The sequence below is a fragment of the Lepidochelys kempii genome, chromosome 6, assembly GCF_965140285.1.
Source record: "Lepidochelys kempii isolate rLepKem1 chromosome 6, rLepKem1.hap1, whole genome shotgun sequence".
Lineage (NCBI taxonomy): Eukaryota > Metazoa > Chordata > Testudines > Cheloniidae > Lepidochelys > Lepidochelys kempii.
Window position 1 is genome coordinate 110,741,817 of NC_136385.1, and position 20,912 is coordinate 110,762,728.

Sequence of the window (20,912 nt, forward strand, 5' to 3'; positions counted from 1 at the left end):
TAATAATGCGTTGGAGGGGTTTTAGTTGGGGGCTGAAGGTGACGGCTAGTGGCGTTCTGTTATTTTCTTTGTTAGGCCTGTCCTGTAGTAGGTAACTTCTGGGAACTCTTCTGGCTCTATCAATCTGTTTCTTTACTTCAGCAGGTGGGTATTGTAGTTGTAAGAAAGCTTGACAGAGATCTTGTAGGTGTTTGTCTCTGTCTGAGGGGTTGGAGCAAATGCGGTTGTATCGCAGAGCTTGGCTGTAGACGATGGATCGTGTGGTGTGGTCAGGGTGAAAGCTGGAGGCATGCAGGTAGGAATAGCAGTCAGTAGGTTTCCGGTATAGGGTGGTGTTTATGTGACCATTGTTTATTAGCACTGTAGTGTCCAGGAAGTGGATCTCTTGTGTGGACTGGACCAGGCTGAGGTTGGTGGTGGGATGGAAATTGTTGAAATCATGGTGGAAATGGCCCAACTTAATTATCATGCACATTGTGTAAAGAGTTGTCACTTTGGATGGGCTATCACCAGCAGGAGAGTGAATTTGTGTGGGGGGGTGAAGGGTGAGAAAACCTGGATTTGTGCTGGAAATGGCCCACCTGATGATCACTTTAGATAAGCTATTACCAGCAGGACAGTGGGGTGGGAGGAGGTATTTTTTCATATTCTCTGTGTATAAATAAAGTCTGCGGCAGTTTCCACGGCATGCATCCGATGAAGTGAGCTGTAGCTCACGAAAGCTCATTTTCAAATAAATTGGTTAGTCTCTAAGGTGCCACAAGTACTCCTTTTCTTTTTTGTATACATCCAGTTGATTCAATTGCTTACTCTTCGGGTTCAGACTCCCTGTTCTTTTCCTAGGGTGTCTGGACCCTAATTGTCATAGGCCCTTCTTTGTCCAGTCTGATAGGCCTATGTTTTTCAAAGGGTTTGAGCATCAGAGAGTGTATTGTGCATTTGATGAATTACGTGCTGATTTTTCCATTCATGTATGGAAAGCTGCTGACAAGTGAGTGTTTGTGTGGGTGGGAGGAAATGTATGTGCTTTAGAATAAATGCTTGAATGAGCTAGATTTGGATGTCAAGTTGCTTTTATAGCTCCCAGTCCCCATCCATACACACACACAAATGGAAGGGGTCCCTGATTGTAGTTCCAACTATACCTAAAGAGCTCAAGCTAGCGTACCAACAGCCATCAAACACTAAGGGGTCACATGAAAGGGGAGACAGAAAGGAGAGCAAGAGATCTTTTTATTTATTTATATCTATAAGTACTATAGTATTTATGGTCCTAAACACTATGAGCCAGATGTAAATGGTCCCACTTATGTGAGTTGAAGATCTGGACCAATATCTTACAATAGGACTACTGCAGCATTGGGGTGATTACTTTACTTTTGTTCTTTGTCCCCCAGGGTACAGACAACTAATGCAGAATTTCTCTTTCTGGGTTATAATTGTGTTAATTCTGCTAAATATACCTGTCTGAACCGGGCTGAAATCATGGACTAGCTCATACGAGGGCAGAACCGTTGCATCCCCTAACTTAAAATAGCTTGAAGTCACGTTTTGACTGCATCAGCCTAACAGTCTCTGGATTGAATGGGAATTATTCCTATTCCAGGATACAGAGGCAATGCGGGGGAGGGAGGGAAGGTGTGGAAGGGTGGAGGTGGCTTGTGGGGTCACATCCTCCTCCCAGATTTCTGCCAGGGTTTGCTGGCCATATTCAAACACTTGGTGCAGCCAGGCCCCCTCCCTGCATGGTAGCTGCTGGAGTCAACAAGCTACGAGCTGCGCCCAATGGGGAGAGGCAGGAGCAACAGCTGGGAGCTGCAGGGAGGCGCCGTGCGTTCCAGGAGGGGAAACTGAGGGTAAGTGGAGGGGCTGTCGTGGGGGGGGCATGACTGAAGCTGTTCTGGGGGTGGCTGAACCTTTAAATTGTGCCCCCTGAACTATCAGCAGGTATGGGTCATCTCTGCTGTGGCAAGTGTGTGAGGGCCGCAATATGCAGGTTAGTGGAGAGAACATAAATTCTGAAAGCCTAGAACTTCCCAACACATTGAATTCAATACAAATATCATATGAAAAGATGATATGAAGATGAATAGCTAACCTTAGATGTGCAAAAAGTCCTTAGAGGATCAGCTGCCAGCTGTTATGTGCAGTGAATGCCATTATTCTCAGTAGAAAATGGTGTGTTTCTTGGCATATGTTCATACTATGGCTATACAACATCTCCTCTCTTCCAGTGGTATCCAACCTTTTCTCTGCCGCGGCGCACCTCACATTCCAGAGGCTCTTTCCCCCTGCCCCCCGCTAGTGGCTGCAAGAGGGAAGGGGAGGGGCAGAGGAGCTGACCCCCTGGCTCACACAGGAGGGGCGGGGGAGAAGAAAGGGCGATTGAGCTCTGACCGGTCGCTCTGCCTCTGGAGAAGGCGGGGCAGTACGGCAGATGGCCAATCAGAAAGCAGCTTTCCTCCCCTTGTTCTCAAATGTACTTTTCAAAAAATTCCATGGCACACCTGTTCAGGCCGGACAGCACACCAATGTGTCAAGGCACACTGGTTGGGAATCACTGCTCTATTCTGAATGTACTATCAGTAACCAAAGGCTCTTTTTGGGTCAAATTGAAACATAATGAATAAAATTACAGCTTTCAGGAATAGATTAAAACTCCCGAGTTATTAAATGAAGTCTCTTCACCAGGCAGTCAGGTTTCCCTGAGGTGCTGAAAACTGCAGAGACATGACTTACCCAAATAACTGTGAACAGTGGGGAATCCAAACCTCTATTTTGGGGAATATTCTATTCTGCCGAACACGAGGAATCCAGGATGCAGCATAGTTGATGGGAAGGAAATAACTTATTGCTATAAATCAGGATACCCATACTGTAACATAAGCAGCACCGCTAGCTATGCCAACCTCTGCAGTTTATATAATTCTCCTGCATAGAAAATCTCAGTCAGATCTCTGAAGAGTGATTTAATATTTCTGTTAACTTGATTTGTATCCGGAGTCTTCAAAATGCATTTGCAGCTCTTATTAACAAGATAGCCAATTTTGCTGAAGAGACACTTTTGAGGGGTAAAAAGAAAAGGAGTACTTGTGGCACCTTAGAGACTAACCAATTTATTTGAGCATAAGCTTTCGTGAGCTACAGCTCGATGAGGCTATACATATGAGAGAGAAAAATAAATGTGCCACACACAAAAATCAGAAGGCTAGTGGCTTAAGCCAAAAGTGACTAAAGACATCTAATTAGAGAGACAAAGTGGGTGAGGTAATATTTTTATTGGACCAGCTTCTGTTGGGAAAGAGACAAGCTTTCAAGCTTTCTTTTGAAGAAGAGCTCTGTGTAGCAAAGCTGCTCTCTTTTCCCTGTGTGACAGGGTATACAAACACCACAGTAGGAGTAAAAGGGTCAAGGATCAACTCTAGGCCTAAACAACCCCACCCCACCGTCCCTGCTGAGCATGCTCCAGGTGGAGGTGGGGCTTAAAAGGCACCCAGACAGCTCAGAAGGCAGGGAGAAGGACCCTCCCTGGGAGCTTCTGAGGAAGGACACAGAAGCTGCTCCTCTAAGCCCTGGTCTACACTGGGGGGATCGATCTAAGTTATGCAACTTCAGCTACGTGAATAACATAGCTGAAGTCGACGTAATTAGATCGACTTACCGTGGTGTCTTTACCACGGTGAGTCGACTGCTGCTGCTTCCATATTCTGACTCTGCCTGCACCTCTCATGGTGCTGGAGTACAGGAGAGCACTTGTGGGGGGTCGATTTATCGCATCTAGACTAGACGCAATAAATCGATCCCCGCTGGATTGATCGCTGCCCGCCGATTTGGTGGGTAGTGAAGACATACCCAAGAAGAGAGGAACTGCTCCGCTAGAAGCCAGACTGACTTAAGGCACTATGTTTGTTCTACATTATTTTGGTTACAGACTGAAAAAGCTTGAATTATAGAGTGGAGGGGTAAGAAGTGGTCCAGGGAGGACTGTCTTAAGGTGCTCAAGGGTGCCTGACCTTGGCTACCCCCACAGGGCTCTGGGCCAAATCCTGATGGAGTAGGAGAGCCTAAGCTCCCATACCACTCTCTAACCACTAGCTGCCACTCCTGCCAAGTGCCAGCCATTGCACCCCAACAGAAGTTGATCCAATAAAATATATTACCTCACTCACTTTGTCGCTAATCTCCTGGGATCAACACAGCTACAACAACGCTGCAAACAATAAGGAAGTCTTAGTCAGTATAGAGGAAGTCTAAACTATCATAATCTATACTTTCTTTTGCCCTCCCTCCCCCCCCGCCAAGCTATCCTAATTAGATTCTCTTTCGAGTCTAGACTGACTTACTTATCTAGATGCAGCAATTTTTAGAGCAACTGACATATTTAAATAGACATTAGCAAAGGGTTGTAAGTAGAGCGGGTCAAACTTTCTATCAAATGTGAAACTTGATGGAAACTTTTTTCCACCAAAAATGCTATTCTGTCAAAACTGAAATGTTTTGTGGAAACATTTAGATTTCAGTGGAGACATTGCTGAGCTCCAGGATGGAATTTCTTTAGGGAAGGCGTGAAGAGACTATTCTACTGCAGAGTAGCCAATAGCCTAGTGTACCTGGCTGAGAACTGGAAGACCCATGTTCAAGTCCCTGTCCTCCCTGATTAGGAGCAGGGCCTTTAATTTGATTTCCCACATTGCAAGTGAGAACCTTAACCACCAGGCTATTTGCTATTCTGAGATCTCTCTCTTGCTTTTTCATGAAAAATGTCAAAAGCTCTTGTTTTTGTTCCACATTGGAATAAAACTGTATTGCAAAACCTAGATATTTCTCATGAAATGGAATTGTTTCCTAGTTACACATAGGTCTAATAGAGTTTGAGTAAAGGCGTTTAATTTATATCACTTTTGAATTTGTCTGTGTGTTTGGGGAAAACATAAGGGTGAACAGCTAGAAAAGATGCAAGAGAAGAACAAAATGCAGAGCAAAGAGGTGAGCCTGCTTCCTATCTCTTACTAACACTCTCTGAACATGCATTCAGATTGTGAGTGGTTGTTTGTTTTGCCCATTTGCAAATATTTGTGTAACTGGAGAACGACTACACTTTGTTCATGTGTGATATTGGGTTTTGTACAAAGGTATTCTCTTCTTGTTGTTTACTCTTCTCTATTCTCCTGTCTTAAAAGTTCCAGTCATCCAATCAGGGAGAAAAAAATATCCATGTGACTTAGATGACCAATCACACACTGAGCATCACAACTGTTCACTTCAGTTATTTGCTAATATACCAAAGGCTGATATATGTTTGCATAAACTATTTAGTAAAAGCATGTGAAAAACAAAAATACATTTGCAGTCATAAGCATGATTCAGAAAAAGGTCAGATCATTTATTTGTAACAAATAGTTCAACTTGCCTAACAAAGACTGTTGAGAAGTTGCCTGTCAGTGTAGCAAGTCAGTTTAAGTTGTGGCAAGAACATTGACTACTTTTTATATCCTGCAATGTCAGAAAAAGACCCAATGATCTGCCCTCTATTTTTCTAGGGAATCCAGGCTAGTAAGTCATGAATAATAATAAAAAAATATCAAGGGAATAAGAAATGGGGATAGCAAAATTAGAGGTAGACCTCTATTTTACCACTACAGTTTGGAAGCAAAGTGGAAGCTCGCTAGGCAGTTCATAAAGCATCCCTAAATCACACCAGATCACCTTAACACAACTTCTGGGAGGGGGGGAGAGGGGGTGTCAATGATTGCTTTGGCTTGCAGTTAAGAATAAGTACTTCCTCCACTCCCTCAGGCTATTACTAAGGAAGACCTGCCACATCAGCTCTCATACATATAACAGGTTTCAGAGTAGCAGCCGTTAGTCTGTATTTGCAAAAAGAAAAGGAGGACTTGTGGCACCTTAGAGACTAGCTTATGCTCAAGTAAATTGGTTAGTCTCTAAGGTGCCACAAGTACTCCTTTTCTTCATACATATAACACTATATTCTAATAATGTTAATGGTTCCTGCTTCTTCATCTACTTTCTTTTCTTTTTTGTTTATTCTTGATCCATCTAGAATAGCTTGACAGCCACATTCAAACACTATTATGGCTTTGCTAAGAGGAAGCTCATTTGATCACCCACACACTGCCCCATTTTGTTTTGTGCCTGTCTTAAATGTTCATTTTCAGTATCAGAAAGGTGCGTGGCTGTCAGAATACAGCACATAGTAAGGATCAGTGAAGTGCCATGTACAGAGGCACATTGAATCTTTTTTTATCACTTCCTTTAAAAGGACAAGGAAGACCTATGGAAAGATGATGTGGCATAAGGAAAGAGAATCAGTTCCTGTCCTACTTCAGATAAAGCAGTCAGATTCAAAGAACCTGCTAGATGGAGGGGTACAATCTCTCTCTTCACATTTGGCAACTTCTTTCCCCTCTGTTTTTTTCTCCTTCTTGTTCCTGCTTTCTTTCTTTTGGTTTAAAGCTCACCTGCATTGGGCTGTTTCTCTAGGAGCTGTTGGTTTCATGACAAAATGGGTGAGGTCATATCTTTTATTGGACCAGCTTCTGTTGGTAAGAGACAAGCTGTGGAGCTTACACAGAGCTCTTCTTCAGGTCTGGGAAACGTTCTCACTGTCCAGACTCGAAGAAGAGCTCTGTGTAAGCTCAAAAGCTTGTCTCTGTCACCAACAGAAGTTGGTCCAATAAGATATTACCTGACCCACCTTGTCTCTCTAATAGCCTGGTACCAACACAGCTACAATGACACTGCATACAACAATGGAAGATATCAAATTTTGTTTCATGCCAGGCATTTATAGAGGGTTTGTGTTAACTGAATGGAACAACTATGTATATATTCTTCTGGCTCTGGGAGAAGACATCTTAGGTTGGTTCTGGAAGGAGGAGTTAGAAAGAGCAATGTTTCCCCCTCCCTATACTCTGTATGTAGTGTATATCTATATATTAACAAGTTTCATTAACTGATTGTCCTTTTTTTATGCACACTTGCACTCTGGTCATCTTTCATGGCAAAAGTCACACAAGCAATTTGTGTTGTACCCAAAATGGGAATATACAGGGGCCAACCTTTAGAAAGTAAACATCTGCCAACAGTAATGGGATCAGAGACAATACAGCTGTTACCTATAATGGGAAATAGCAGTGGCATTTCAGATACCTTCGGTGGTAACTGCTGAAATTCTACTGGCAGCTGCTATAGGACTGTTCTTTGACATTCTATACTGTCTATCACACAATGGCTGTGTTCTATAGTCAGAGCAGCATGCTGTGAGAAAGAGGATGAATAATAATAGGGATTTTTGTGCAAGGTTTTTGGCAACACAATATATCTCCAGTGTGTAGATGCCAGGAACACCAACGCTTGATGGGGTGAGTTAAAGAACATCATTTAGCCTGAACAATCTATGTCCTGTAAATGTAATTCAGATTCCTTGGGAACTAATGCTGCTCTCAGTTACATGTGCACGATACTTATTGAGTGGAATGGGAGTACTGAGAGCTTTACCTGAGGGCAGAAATGGCCCCTAATGTTACCTGAATGAAATTTGTGTAGCTGAGTATTTAAAAATATCTTCAGTTTCCTGACATTTGCAAATGATTTTCAGCTGGGTGATTAACTTGCTATTATGGCAAATCAGATATGTGCTGTCGTCATTAGCTCTTTATTTTGATCCTCACCTCTTTGTTTTAGATGCTGCGCGGCACTATTTTAGGACTTGCAAACTGAGAAGTTTCCTATTCCGCAAGAATCTAAATGAGTACACCTCTAGCAAGTCTGCCATTGCTCAGCATGTTGTGAAATCAGTTCAAACAACTGTTCTCCCAGTTCCAGTGTCATGACTTATTAGCTGAGCAGAGCGTGGTTTTATTCTACACGCTCAGCTGGCTTTTCAGCATAGGGCTAAATTCTGTCTTCTCCTTTGTGGGTACACTAGGGAGAAGGAGGAGCAGGAAACCTCCTCTCCTGCCCCCAAAACTCCTACACAGGGACTCGTCAATAGCTCTCCCTTAGCAGTGCAGAGAGCCAGGCTAGGAGCAGGGGATTGTTGTACAGCATCAGAAGGGCTAACATCTGGCAGCAGATGCTCAGGTGAGCACCTGCAGCACTGTTCAGCAGCAGCTGTGAAAAGCACAGTACAACAAGCTCCTGCGCAGGGATTCTGTCTGCATCAGCCCTGCACAGCCAGCGGCTTCAAGAACTCATTTACGGATTAAAGTGGCTTTAATTTTTTTAACAGGTTTTTATTAGAGACTGACTGAAATGGCCTGAATTTGCCTTTTGCAAAGAGATACTTACTACTTAAGTGCAGCCTACAGTACTGAACCCAGTACAGGGGCCACTTTTATGGTCTCTGAAGTGAGAAAGAGATTTTTCTTTATGAAGTGACTGGAGTGGGTTTTTTTTTTTTTTTTTTTAAATCATGGAGGAACCAGGTTGGATAAAATTCAATCTGCCCACATTTTATATTTTCTGAAAACTTTTATAGGCAGTATCTTTCATTTTCACACACCTGTGCACTTCCTGGTCCCACCCAGAAGCAGAACTCCTAAAATACAACCAGAAAGCCAATTCTGGTGAGATTTCCAGATATGTTTTGAAGAACTAAGAATTTTGAACAGTTTGCATATAGTTTGGGTGTATTTACCTTGGAACTCATAATTATTTTTAGGTTTTATCATCACAAAATTATTTTTGCATGGTTGGTTCATTTTGCAGTTCTTTTTCAGCTGCTCATGCAATAATATTAGCATAATCTTTTAAGCTTACTCTGCTCCATTTAAAAGTTGGTAAACATTTTTGCAGGAACTAGTAATGCCTGATCCAAAATTCAGGATCTGAATACCCTAAAACTTTGGAGTGTTTGAAATCCAGCCGATATTTTTTCCCTAAATGCAAGCTCATTTTTATTAGGAACTAAGGACTACAAATGGACAGTGAATGAATTTCAGGTGTGCTTAGCAGGCATTACAAGAATAAAACCATTTAGAATCATAGAATATCAGGGTTGGAAGGGACCTCAGGAGGTCATCTAGTCCAACCCCCTGCTCAAAGCAGGACCAATCCCCAATTAAATCATCCCAGCCACGGCTTTGTCAAGCCTGACCTTAAAAACTTCTAAGGAAGGAGATTCTACCACCTCCCTAGGTAACGCATTCCCGTGTTTCACCACCCTCCTAGTGAAAAAGTTTTTCCTAATATTCAACCTAAACCTCCCCCACTGCAACTTGAGACCATTACTCCTTGTCCTGTCCTCTTCTACCACTGAGAATAGTCTAGATCCATCCTCTCTGGAACCACCTCTCAGGTAGTTGAAAGCAGCTATCAAATCCCCCCATATTCTTCTCTTCTGCAGACTAAACAATCCCAGTTCCCTCAGCCTCTCCTCATAAGTCATGTGTTCCAGACCCCTAATCATTTTTGTTGCCATTCGCTGGACTCCCTCCAATTTATCCACATCATTCTTGTAGTGTGGGGCCCAAAACTGGACACAGTACTCCAGATGAGGCCTCACCAATGTTGAATAGAGGGGGACGATCACATCCCTTGATCTGCTCGCTATGCCCCTACTCATACATCCCAAAATGCCATTGGCCTTCTTGGCAACAAGGGCACACTGCTGACTCATATCCAGCTTCTCGTCCACTGTCACCCCTAGGTCCTTTTCCACAGAACTGCTGCCTAGCCATTCGGTCCCTAGTCTGTAGCTGTGCATTGGGTTCTTCCGTCCTAAGTGTAGGACCCTGCACTTATCCTTATTGAACCTCATCAGATTTCTTTTGGCCCAATCCTCCAATTTGTCTAGGTCCCTCTGTATCCTATCCCTGCCCTCCAGCGTATCTACCACTCCTCCCAGTTCAGTATCATCCGCAAATTTGCTGAGAGTGCAATCCACACCATCCTCCAGATCATTTATGAAGATACTGAACAAAACCGGCCCCAGGACCGACCCCTGGGGCACTCCACTTGACACCGGCTGCCAACTAGACATGGAGCCATTGATCACTACCCGTTGAGCCCGACAATCTAGCCAACTTTCTACCCACCTTATAGTGTATTCATCCAGCCCATACTACTTTAACTTGCTGACAAGAATACTGTGGGAGACGTGTCAAAAGCTTTGCTAAAGTCAAGACACAATACATCCACTGCTTTCCCTTCATCCACAGAACCAGTAATCTCATCCTAGAAGGCGATTAGATTAGTCAGGCATGACCTTCCCTTGGTGAATCCATGCTGATTGTTCCTGATCACTTTCCTCTCATGTAAGTGCTTCAGGATTGAATCTTTGAGGACCTGCTCCATGATTTTTCCGGGGACTGAGGTGAGGCTGACTGGCCTGTAGTTCCCAGGATCCTCCTTCTTCCCTTTTTTAAAGATTGGCACTACATTAGCCTTTTTCCTGTCATCTGGGACTTCCCCCATTCGCCACGAGTTTTCAAAGATAATGGCCAATGGCTCTGCAATCACAGCCGCCAATTCCTTTAGCACTCTTGGATGCAACTCGTCCGGCCCCATGGACTTGTGTACGTCCAGCTTTTCTAAATAGTCCCTAACCACCTTTTTCTCCACAGAGGGCTGGCCATATATTCCCCATGACCATTTAGCTGGTCATAAACCAAGACTACTATATATTGTACCTTATACCATAGTCAAGCCCTCCAAACTCCATGATAGTAATCCATTTAAAAAGAAACACAGGTAAGATCACACTGAATGGTTACACTATGGGAGGGCAAACTAGTTCTGATTAAAATGAATTCCCAAACATCAAGCCAAATTGAAACGCAAACTCTTTTTGTAAGGGTGGAAATATATTGCTTTATCTTGGTTCCATTGGTCACTTCCTGGTTTCAGCCAGGACAGGAAGCAGAGATGCCATGAAGCAAAGATATTCTCATATCTGGACCATGGTAAAAATAGAAGTCATTTGCAGTTAATTTAAGGATTAGAAAATATGTACTGTAATTTAAACCACTTTCCCAGTACATGACATGTCCGCTGCTCATGGAAGTCTACTTCTCTCCAAATGTCGAATGGCTCGTCCCCCTCTTCAGCACACTCTGTAATATACAGTGTGCCAAGAAGTATCTGAAGAATCCTATATATATATATTCTTTCTTGTACTAAGATCTCTGTAAGGGTGGGAAACCACAACACTTCTCGGAGGAAAATCTGCATATTGCAACAAGACACCCTAAGGGCAAGCCTACCGTTATTTTGTTGTCTTATGAATTTTCCACTTTGAATATTTGTCCCAGTGAAAATTTTATTGGATGAGTGAACAGTATCACTTCTAGGTACCTGCAACTTTTAATGATGTTGGGTGGATACCAGCAAAAGGAACAAAGGAGAAATCCGTGGAGATAGTAGGAGAAAATGAAAGACAAGTATGGGGAAAAAATGGAAAAAGTCATTAGTTTAGTTTACTTTGTACTACGTTCTACATAGGAACATCAAGCTAAAATTAATCATGACTGTTCCATGTAAGCCTGTCTCCAGCATATCCTTTCATCATCTATGCACCTATTACTTTGAGAGAACCTGATTCATGGAGCCCAAGGAAAAAAAGACCAAAAGAGATCTAGAAATATATAAACATTGGCAATTAAGAAATGTAACCTGGTCAAATTACTGTTACATCAATAATGGGTGAAATGTGTATGTATTTTCATAACCACACTGACTGAAAAGCTAACAACTAATAGGAATCTGAAAATACTGCAGCTTTTATACATACTGGTAATAATTACTACAAGCTGCCACAAGACAATCATCTAGAATACTATCAAATAGATTTGCTGCTACTTCCCTGATTCAGAAATATTGTATAGCATTGTATAGATGTGAGTAACTAAAGACTGATGTGAAGAATAGAAACAAATGATTGACATGAGAAAGTTAGAAAGAAAGCATAACTTAACAAAACATCAGTTTTTAATTACCTGTCCCAGAGGGTAGGTGAAGATTTTGCGAGCCTGCCCTGGAGAATTCTAGGTTGCCATAGGCAGGTTGGCACCCAGGAATTTCGTACCCTGCAGCATGAATAGAGGATAAACCATGGCTAGGTATGGCTCATAAGACATCTGAGTGGAAACCTAGCTAGACAACCTGGCTTACTAGCAGGTTACGACATAATTTAGATATTCAAGTAATGTATTGAAATTCACACTATATTACTTTAAAGCAATACTAAATCTACACACAAGATGTTGTTTCAACCCACATCTTTGTTGGTTATCTTACATGAGACCTGTTGTAGGTCACAAAAAAGATTTGTAGGACCAAACTCACCCTGGGTCTAAATGGGTGCATCCTCATTGACTTCACTAGAGCAGCACCCGCTCAGTAATTAGGTCTTTATAGTTGCACTGTACCACATCAAGTTAAACAGATTTATATTTAGTATCAATTGGGCCAACAAAGTAACTTTTGTGCACTGTGGCAGTAGTACGTTTAATTAAATCTGGGCTGAGATTCAAGTTCTGCATTCCATGTACTGTGCACATCCAACAGCAGCAGAAAAATAGCTGTAAAATGTTTGCTGAAAATGAAAAACACAAAAGCAAATAAACCCGAACAAGCAACATAAACCATAATTAACACTCAGCAGAAGTGGACTCAGAGCCAACAAAAGGATAACAGATAGGCATATCATCAACAGGAACTCCTGTACAATATTTAATCACTGCCCAACATTAACATCAAGCAGTACTGGGAAGACTGGATATTTCCCAGAATTCTATTCAGTCCTTGTTTAGGCAAATTCCTACTCAAGTCAATGGCAGGTTTTCCTGAGTAACATCTGAGTAAGAACTATTGGCTCTGGCCCTACAAGCTGAATCCAGATTGTTTTCCCGCGTGCCTTAAAAATGCAGCCTAATACTTCTTGGCATGGAAACAAATACCGTAATTTTGTTCACCTAATTACTATTCATATTTAACAACCAAGAATGTTTATATAGCTTGTAATGTATCTGATGGCTAATGACAACGTGTACAGGATATCCTACTTTCCAGTGTTCATAATTAATGAGTACTTAGTCTTATAAGGAACAACCCATCAGCATGTGTTTGTACAGGCTTCTCTAGACATAGTGGGATGCATATTCAGAACAGGGTGTAATTGCTGCACCTGCATAACCCTGCACTGAGAATATCTGAACAGAACTGGAACAATGATGTAAAGGACAACCTTACTGATTGCTGCAGTTACGGTAAAGTGAAGTTGGCAACAGCTACATCTCAAAAGCAAGGGATACCTAGATGATGCACTTTGAATACCCTGAGGAACAGCATTGTGTAAGTGCACTTTATTATTGTAGTAGTAGCTTTGTGCCAAATCCTGAGGATCTAAACCCTTCCTCAGATAACTCCCAATGAGGACCACAGCAAAATTTTGCTCAGTCAAGTCAGTGAAATCATTCCAGATTAACGTAGATATATCTGAGAACAGAATTTGGCCCAACGGGATGTTGCCAAAGCAAATAATATAATTAAAGAAAATAATCCCTCTGGATTATAATACCCATTAAAGATACTACTATAAGATTTACCCACATTGACTAATACCCTATGATAATAATAATAATTAATACCCATTGTTTGAGTGTTTGGGTAGCAGAATGATGCCTTTACTTGGGAAAATAAGGGCCACAGCCTGCCATTTAACTTAGAATTTAAATGAAAATTCCCCTTTTGAAATTGAAGAATTATGCAAAACATCTGTTAACCCCTATACAAAAATGCCAACTATGCATCACCATTTACAAGAATCCGATCGGAGAGTGCTTTAAAAGAACCCTGAAAAATCTATATGATCCATAGATGAGGGAATAATCTTACTGATGTTCTAATGTAACCTATGCACCACAGGACAGGTTTATATGCACCTCACAATTAACAACTGATAGCAAAACTACAAGCGGTTTCTTCAATCTTGTGATGAGGTCTGGTCTGCTTCCAATACTCTAGCATCTTAATGAATAATAACTCAAATGATGCCTTGCTGGAGTGTTAAAAATTAAATACCCTAGTGTAAATAAGAGAAGAGCTTATTAGTTTCTAGATATCATCATGCTTCAGCTGTTGATTAATCATTGAGAAGTTTATCATTTTAGAAGATCAGCTGAGGTTTCTTGTTTGAGATAAGTGTTGGGGTGCTATGGCTTAGCCACCAGTAACGCATTTCAGGCAAACTTTCCTATTTCTCTGAAATCTTGTTGTGATTAGTTAGGGATAGATGATGCTTTAGGCACAGCCCTGAGCAGATGGTGATACATAAGCTGCTCTACCCCAGGATTGACTAGCACTGGAGGTCTTGTACCTCAGAGACATCCCTCTGAGGCACAATTGAACCCTGCCCCCCTCTTGTTCTGAAAGGGGAGGGGACTGAGGAGAAAGAGCGGAAATGGGGTAAATTACAGCAGCCTTTGAAAGGGTGTAATTTACATTCCTTCCCTCTCCTCTCTGCACATGGCTGGACATCTACTCTGGCCTGCAAGAGGGTGGAGCCACAGGAATGTCCCCTCTCCACCTCTTTGCTCAAAAAAGGAAGTATTCAAGACTTATGCACTGGTTCTGCACCAGACCCAAGATCAGGGTATGTCTGTCTTGGCTGAGCAGGATTGTATGTATGCTGGAGAGGGGGCATATATACCTTGTTTCCCTGCTCAATTGAGTAGGAGACGGGCACAGTCTACTACTTACTTGACAGTAACAGGGTTTATAAAAAGAGCAAAGCTCACCGCCTCTGAGAAGCTTGTTTTCTCTCAGTTTGGCATCTGACATGGATCATGTGTGGGCAGATATCCATGAGGATGTAAAAATAAGGGATAGGCTGAGATTCAGTGGATTTTTCTCCATCACACTAACTTACGGGTTAGATAAACCTGAAAATTAAAAAAGGAGGCAAGGAAAAATGTCTAATTTCTACTGTACATTTGTGCTGAGTGCTTTTTAGTGAGCTGTCAATCTTATGTTTGATAGTTTCTGTCCTTGCCTTCCTGCTGTGATTATCCAGCCCATTCTGTGCCTCTTAACATATGTGTAATTAATTACTTTATATACACCAACACTTATGGTTCTTCTTTCTGTGCTCACCTTCTTATCAAGTGGTGACTGGAAAAAAAAAACCTGTAGAAGTACAAATTAACTTCCTGAATTTCAAAGAGGTCTCAGTGCAACCTCCATTTTGTATCTGCAGATCTATAGGTACATAACTGGAGACTGCATCTAAATAACTAGCTCCTTAATGTCTTCCAAAGGCAACAAAGAGAATTCAGTCAAAGATTTTTCCAAAACTAGTGAAACTTGTTAAAACCAATGAGTTTAATAAAAAAACAACAACCCAACAAAACCAAGCAAAAAACCCCACAAACGTTTTTCTAATGAAAGAGCAAGTCTTGCAAGCTTCACAAGGGATCACACAAAAGCAATGGGCTGGATTCTCCAGTTCACAAAGTGAACTTAAACTAGCCAGAGATTCAGACTGGAGAATTCTCCCTGAGTAGGGAATCCCCTCGCCTGCCTCAATGGGTGGCGGAACTCAGTGAGGCTGGCGGTGAAAGGGGGACAGCCTCAGCAGTGAGGGAAGAAGACACTTGCTGTGGGACATCAGACAGCATAGGGCAGGGGAGGAGTGTGGAATGGCTAGTATTACTTAACTCCTAGCATTACCTAGCTCCCAGGTGCCACGTGGAACTTCTTCTGGCTGTCAGTAACCATGGGAAAGGCTCCTTCTCCAATTAAGAGACGGGTTATGGAATTTGTTACTGAACCACCCCAACAAAAAAGATGCAACTTATTTATAAAATGGATTTTTTGTCTGGTTTTCAAATCTTATGTGGGAATGAGGTGCCATTGCAGGGCAGAGAACTTGAAGTCCATTAAAGGCTTTGAGCATATCATAAGGGCAGAGAGAACCACAGAAGTGGCAGCAGGAAGAGTGACAGGCCCCTTCCCAGGCTGGAATTGTGCATATCTCCCTGAGGTATGGTACTGAAGAAGGTGAAGGGGGAATACAGGTTTATTCACTACTTGTCTTACCCTTGAGGCTTATTGGTAAATCACTATATAGACTCCCAACTGTGTTGGATGAGCTACTTCTCATCTTATACAGCGGTAGCCACAGTCAAGGTATGTGGCGCTGGGGTGACGTTAGCTAAATGCGACATCAAGTCTCCATTCAGGTTGCTTCCAGTGCATCTCAGAGACTGTAATTTGCTTGGGTTTCAGGTTGAAGGTGATTACTATTTTGATAAAGCCATGCCCATGAGGTGCACAGTGTCACGCGCTGCTTACAAAAGAGACATCTCCATGTTGGAGTGGGCAATTGTATACAAGATTGGCCTGAATCACGTAGTGCACTATCTCAATTACTTATTATTTGCAGGAAAACTTGGGACAGACAATGGTGAGTGCATGCTTCAGGCATTTCTGAACCTAGCTGAGTGCCTCAGGGTTCCCCCCTCACCACTGAAAAAACAGAAGTTGTAACATACCTGGGCATTGAACTGGACATAGTTTGTTGTGTTTCTAGGTTCCCTGCAGAGAAGCTGGAATCGGTCAGGGCACTGATAGAGGCTCTTAAAGAGGCAAAAGAAATTACACTGACGGAACTTCAGGTGGTCATGAGACCACCTGAGCTTTGTGTTCTGGGTAGTGGCTTCTGGTTATATGTCGCAATTTAGGGCAACTGCACCTATATTTCCCTTTAGGAGTTCAGCAAGGGGACCCACACCTAGGTTTCTGGTTCCACAGTCATTGCCTCTCTTGGGTGGAGTGTCTCACTCCATTTGGACTGGGATATAGTCTGGCTGATCAGTTCCCTGCCTTCACTGTGTTACTTCTGGCAGAGACAGGCTGCTGAAACAGACTTGCTTGAAGCAGACGCTTTTCCCTCGGTACTTTGTGGGAAATCCACTTCACACATATTGTTCCAAAGAGTCATTTGGGGTTCCTCACACTTACATTAGGCAAGTCCATAAGGCTGGCTTGGATATAGCAGGATCACTGTCAGACTGATGCATCACCTCCCCTACAGCAGTGGGTGTAACTAGGGTGCTGATCGGCATCCTAGGGAAACACACTGACTTATTGCCTAGACAGGTTTATTCTCTGGATAGCCCTTCTGCCATTACCTTTCATAAATTTATATGTCAACTATGCACTGGGTAAACATTCTGCTAGCAATCCAGTACACATCCTTCAAAAATCCATACAAAGTCTGATACAAAAGAACTGAGCTTTTACATGCCCCCTTCCTCCCCCGCAGCTACCTCATTACAACCCAAAATATTTGGGTGTAAACTTGAGACTTGGTTCTCCCACTCCCATCTCCCTCCCAGTTTCTAGGGAGTGTGTTTGTGGTATCCCCGTGGCCCCAGGGGGTTAGCTGCCTCCATGATGAATTGAGCCCTGTTCACCCTAGGATACTACAAGCAGCCATTCTTTGGCACAAAAGAAGAAATATGTCTGGGCTGCCTCCCTGTGGAACAGCTCTCAACCATGCATGGATCCATGGTCCATATTCTAAATAGACAGTTGGCTAACTTGGGTAAGGAGGCCTCCATTTTACACTGACTCTGTTTTAACATCCTTTTTCTTGCAATTGCCCGTCCCAGGAGTGGATAATGGTGTCTGCCGATGCTTCGTCTTGATTTCAGATTGACAGATTCTGGGGGCTCACCCAGTTGTCAATAGGGATCTGCTTGTGATGGCCCCAACAAGTCTGTAACCCTGGCTTGTGACAGCTGAAGGACTAACTGTGGGCTTGGTAGCCCCTTGTAGTAGGCCCTCCGAGTCTGATTTGCCTGGCGTGCATTTGTCAAATGGAGGTGCTGTCATATGGGGATGGAATGTGTGGGAAAGGAATGGGCAGGAATTGTGATACCAGGTGGCTGGTTAGGGGTGTGTGTGACCAAGCTAGATGCTGGTGCCCCCTTTTGGCCAGTTCACAATGTGGTTAAAAGGATAAAATAAATGGTTCCCAGAAATAAAAGAACTGGGATTTTGCTGAGGGGCCTTAGGCTCATGAGATTGGGTGAGACCTCATGGCCCTTGCGGGCTTGGGTGAGACCTTGGAGCCCTCATGGGCTGAGGTCACCATCTTTCTGGCTGCGGGGAGGGTGGCAGGACTCAGAACAAGGTGGGTTCTGGGGTGTAGGCTGAGGAGAGCCTACCCTGAGTTATGGGTTATATGGTAGGCGCCCTGTCTCCCTTGCATGAGTTACAGGTTATATGATAGGAACCCTGTAACCCCCAAACTAGTTATGGGTTATATGGTAGGACCCTGTAACTCCCAACATAGTTACGGGTTATATGGTAGGTCCCTGTAACTCCTAATCTAGTTACAGGTTATATGGTAGGAGCCCTGTAACCCTTGTACTGGAACCACCTAAACGCTTGGTATAGGAGATTAGAGGTGATGGACAGGTAGTGCCCCTCTCCTGTATTTAAATTTAATAAAAGTTGCAGCCTGCCGCTTAAAATTCATCCATGTGTCTGCATGAAAGCTGCTATGCCAGTGTATGGAACAGTCATGCTGGGATGCTGGGGTGGGATTGGGACAGAGGCGTGGTGAAACAGAGCTCTACTATGCCTGCTCCCCAGGTGACCCTGTGCCTGCCCTTGGAGTTTATGCCTGCAGGGAAAGTTAGACTAACTTCCGCTGTGGCTGGGTAACCGATGATCAGACGGCTATAACTGGCTTGCTGCATCCTCCTGTGCTTGAATGCAGTGGAGAACTGGGGTATGACACGGTGTTCAAACCCCACATTGACAGGGAAGAGGCTAGGGAGGCGCTATGTGCTGAGGTCACCCCACCCCTCCAGTCCTGCCAGTTGTGCTTGGTAGGGAGGAGGGCTTTAGAAAGAGGAAGCTGCAGTGCACAAAATATGGAAACCCTGAGCAGGGAGAAATTAGAATGGCTCCTGACACAGCAGGAGGAACCCTCATGCCAGGAACCACCCCAGCTCTGCGAGGAGTCCAGCAACTGCAGGGGCAAGCCCAATGGGATGGGGCTGACTTGGTTAACCAGCCATAAGGATGCCAACAAAGCTGCTGCTGAGGCACCCTTGAAGTAAGGCAGTGTCTTGGACTTTTTTTGCCTTTCTATTGACCCCAGGAGGGGCTTGGTTTGCGTTGATCTGAACGTTTGCTTTCCCCTAACCCAGAAGTAAAGTAAGCAGCCCCACAAAGGCGAGGCCACTATTATGACTAAGAGGTTGTGGCCTGTACTAGGCCAACCCTGTGGTGGAAAGTGGGTGCAGGGAGGAGTCCCAGCCCAGCTAGGGAGGTGCCCCAGAAGGACTCTTTTCACAAAGTGATGGAGAGTGCAGGCAGTTGGTTGGCCCTGCTGAAGGGGAAAAGGGGGAGGGGAAAGAGGTTCAAAGTTGAGAGGTGCCTGACCAAAACAACCTTAGAATGGATCTGGAACAACTATTTCAATGGCTCAGAGAAAACTAGCAGCAGCAGGCCACCCAGCCACAGCTGGTACAGCAGCAGCAACTGATGATGACGGAATTAGCCGTGCACCAACAGGCATAACAACAGAACCTGGTGCAACAGATGCAACAGTGCTTCAGCCCCAAGGGACACTTAGGGTTCAGAGGCCGTGAACTCTGCCCCCCCACCCCGCATGCCCATAGCTCTGAAGCTGGCTAAGATGGGCACCCTGATTGAATCTAAGGCACTTCTCACTGCTTTTGAGCAGAAGTCTTCCTCTGCAGGAGCACTGGGCCACACTATTCGCAACCCAGCTGTTGGGATCCATTCAAGCTGCATACTGTGAACTTGACTCAGCAGGGGTGCAGGATTATATGAGGGTCAAAGAGCCATACTCAGATACTTAGATATATCCCAGGAGACTCACCATAGGCATTCCCAGGAGGAGAGGTACTCACTGGGCATATGCCCTCGGGCGATAGCCCAGAAGTTAAAGGACCACTGCTGGCAATAGCTGAGGCTGGAGTTCCGGATGGGAGAATAGGTGGTGGAATTCATTCTCACTGAGCAAGACCTTGCCTGCTTCAGGTTGGGTGTTAAGGCATAGGCCTGAGACCTTGAAGGAGGCAGTGGGTCTTATGGAGAATTATCTAGTTGCTGATAACCCTACTGAGACACCCAGAGGCTGAACGTTGGCAGACAAAGGAACTCACTGTGAGACAGTGATGTGTTGCATAAGACCCGACTCACCCCCACTAGGATCCAGATTCCCGGAAAGGAGGCTGGGTCCCCACAGCAGGACAGCAAGGAAGGGAGACAATCTGAGAAGGAATCCCCCTCCCTCGGCCCTATAGTCTCTGCCCAGTAGGGATCATGTTGAGACGCAAGCGAAGTCAGGCTGACAGAAGAGCCTCCCGCAGTGCCCGCCTCCAACGTCTGCACTGTCAGGTGGGAAGTGTTTGTCCTGTGGATAGGCAGGTCATTGCTGCAGAGACTGCCCCAGCATGTAGTGTGACTGGGGGAAGCATGGACTGCAGAGGCTAGGGCATGCAAGAAAAGCCCCACTAAAGTAGTGGTCCCAATGTGGGTAGATGGAAAGGAGGTGATGGGACTGGTGTTCTTGGGATTTAGCCAATGTTGGTGAGCTCCCAGTCCAAGTTATTGGCCCAATGGCAAGGGGTTTTTTAGGTACTGTGTCAGATAGGCCCCGTAGATTATGAGGTATGGCACCCAGGGAAAAGGAGAGAAATCCAAATCTATCATGTCAACTTACTCAAGGTCTGGCGTGATAGGGAGGCCCTTTTTATCACTCCCCTTGCCACAGACCCTGAGTTATGCCCTGAGATCCCAACAATGGTAAAGACCAGCTCTGTTGAGATTGGGGACTAGGGACAAGCCAACTCAAGACACTCAGCTGGACCAGCTGACAGAAGCAGTGTTCTCAAGTCTACTGT

General features: G+C 44.0%; 1 protein-coding gene across 5 annotated transcripts in view; it reads right to left on the reverse strand.

Annotated features, from left to right (window-relative positions):
• Positions 1-20,912, reverse strand: part of BEGAIN (brain enriched guanylate kinase associated) — a 268,692-nt gene that overhangs the window by 122,715 nt on the left and 125,065 nt on the right. For 4 of the 5 annotated variants that reach the window (XM_073350723.1, XM_073350728.1, XM_073350724.1 and 1 more), the window contains one exon: positions 11,958-12,047. The exons of the other annotated variant lie outside the window; for it this stretch is intronic. In XM_073350723.1, coding sequence (XP_073206824.1) covers positions 11,958-12,047 — 90 coding nt within the window. The remainder of the gene's footprint in view (positions 1-11,957; positions 12,048-20,912) is intronic. 5 annotated transcript variants of the gene reach the window in all.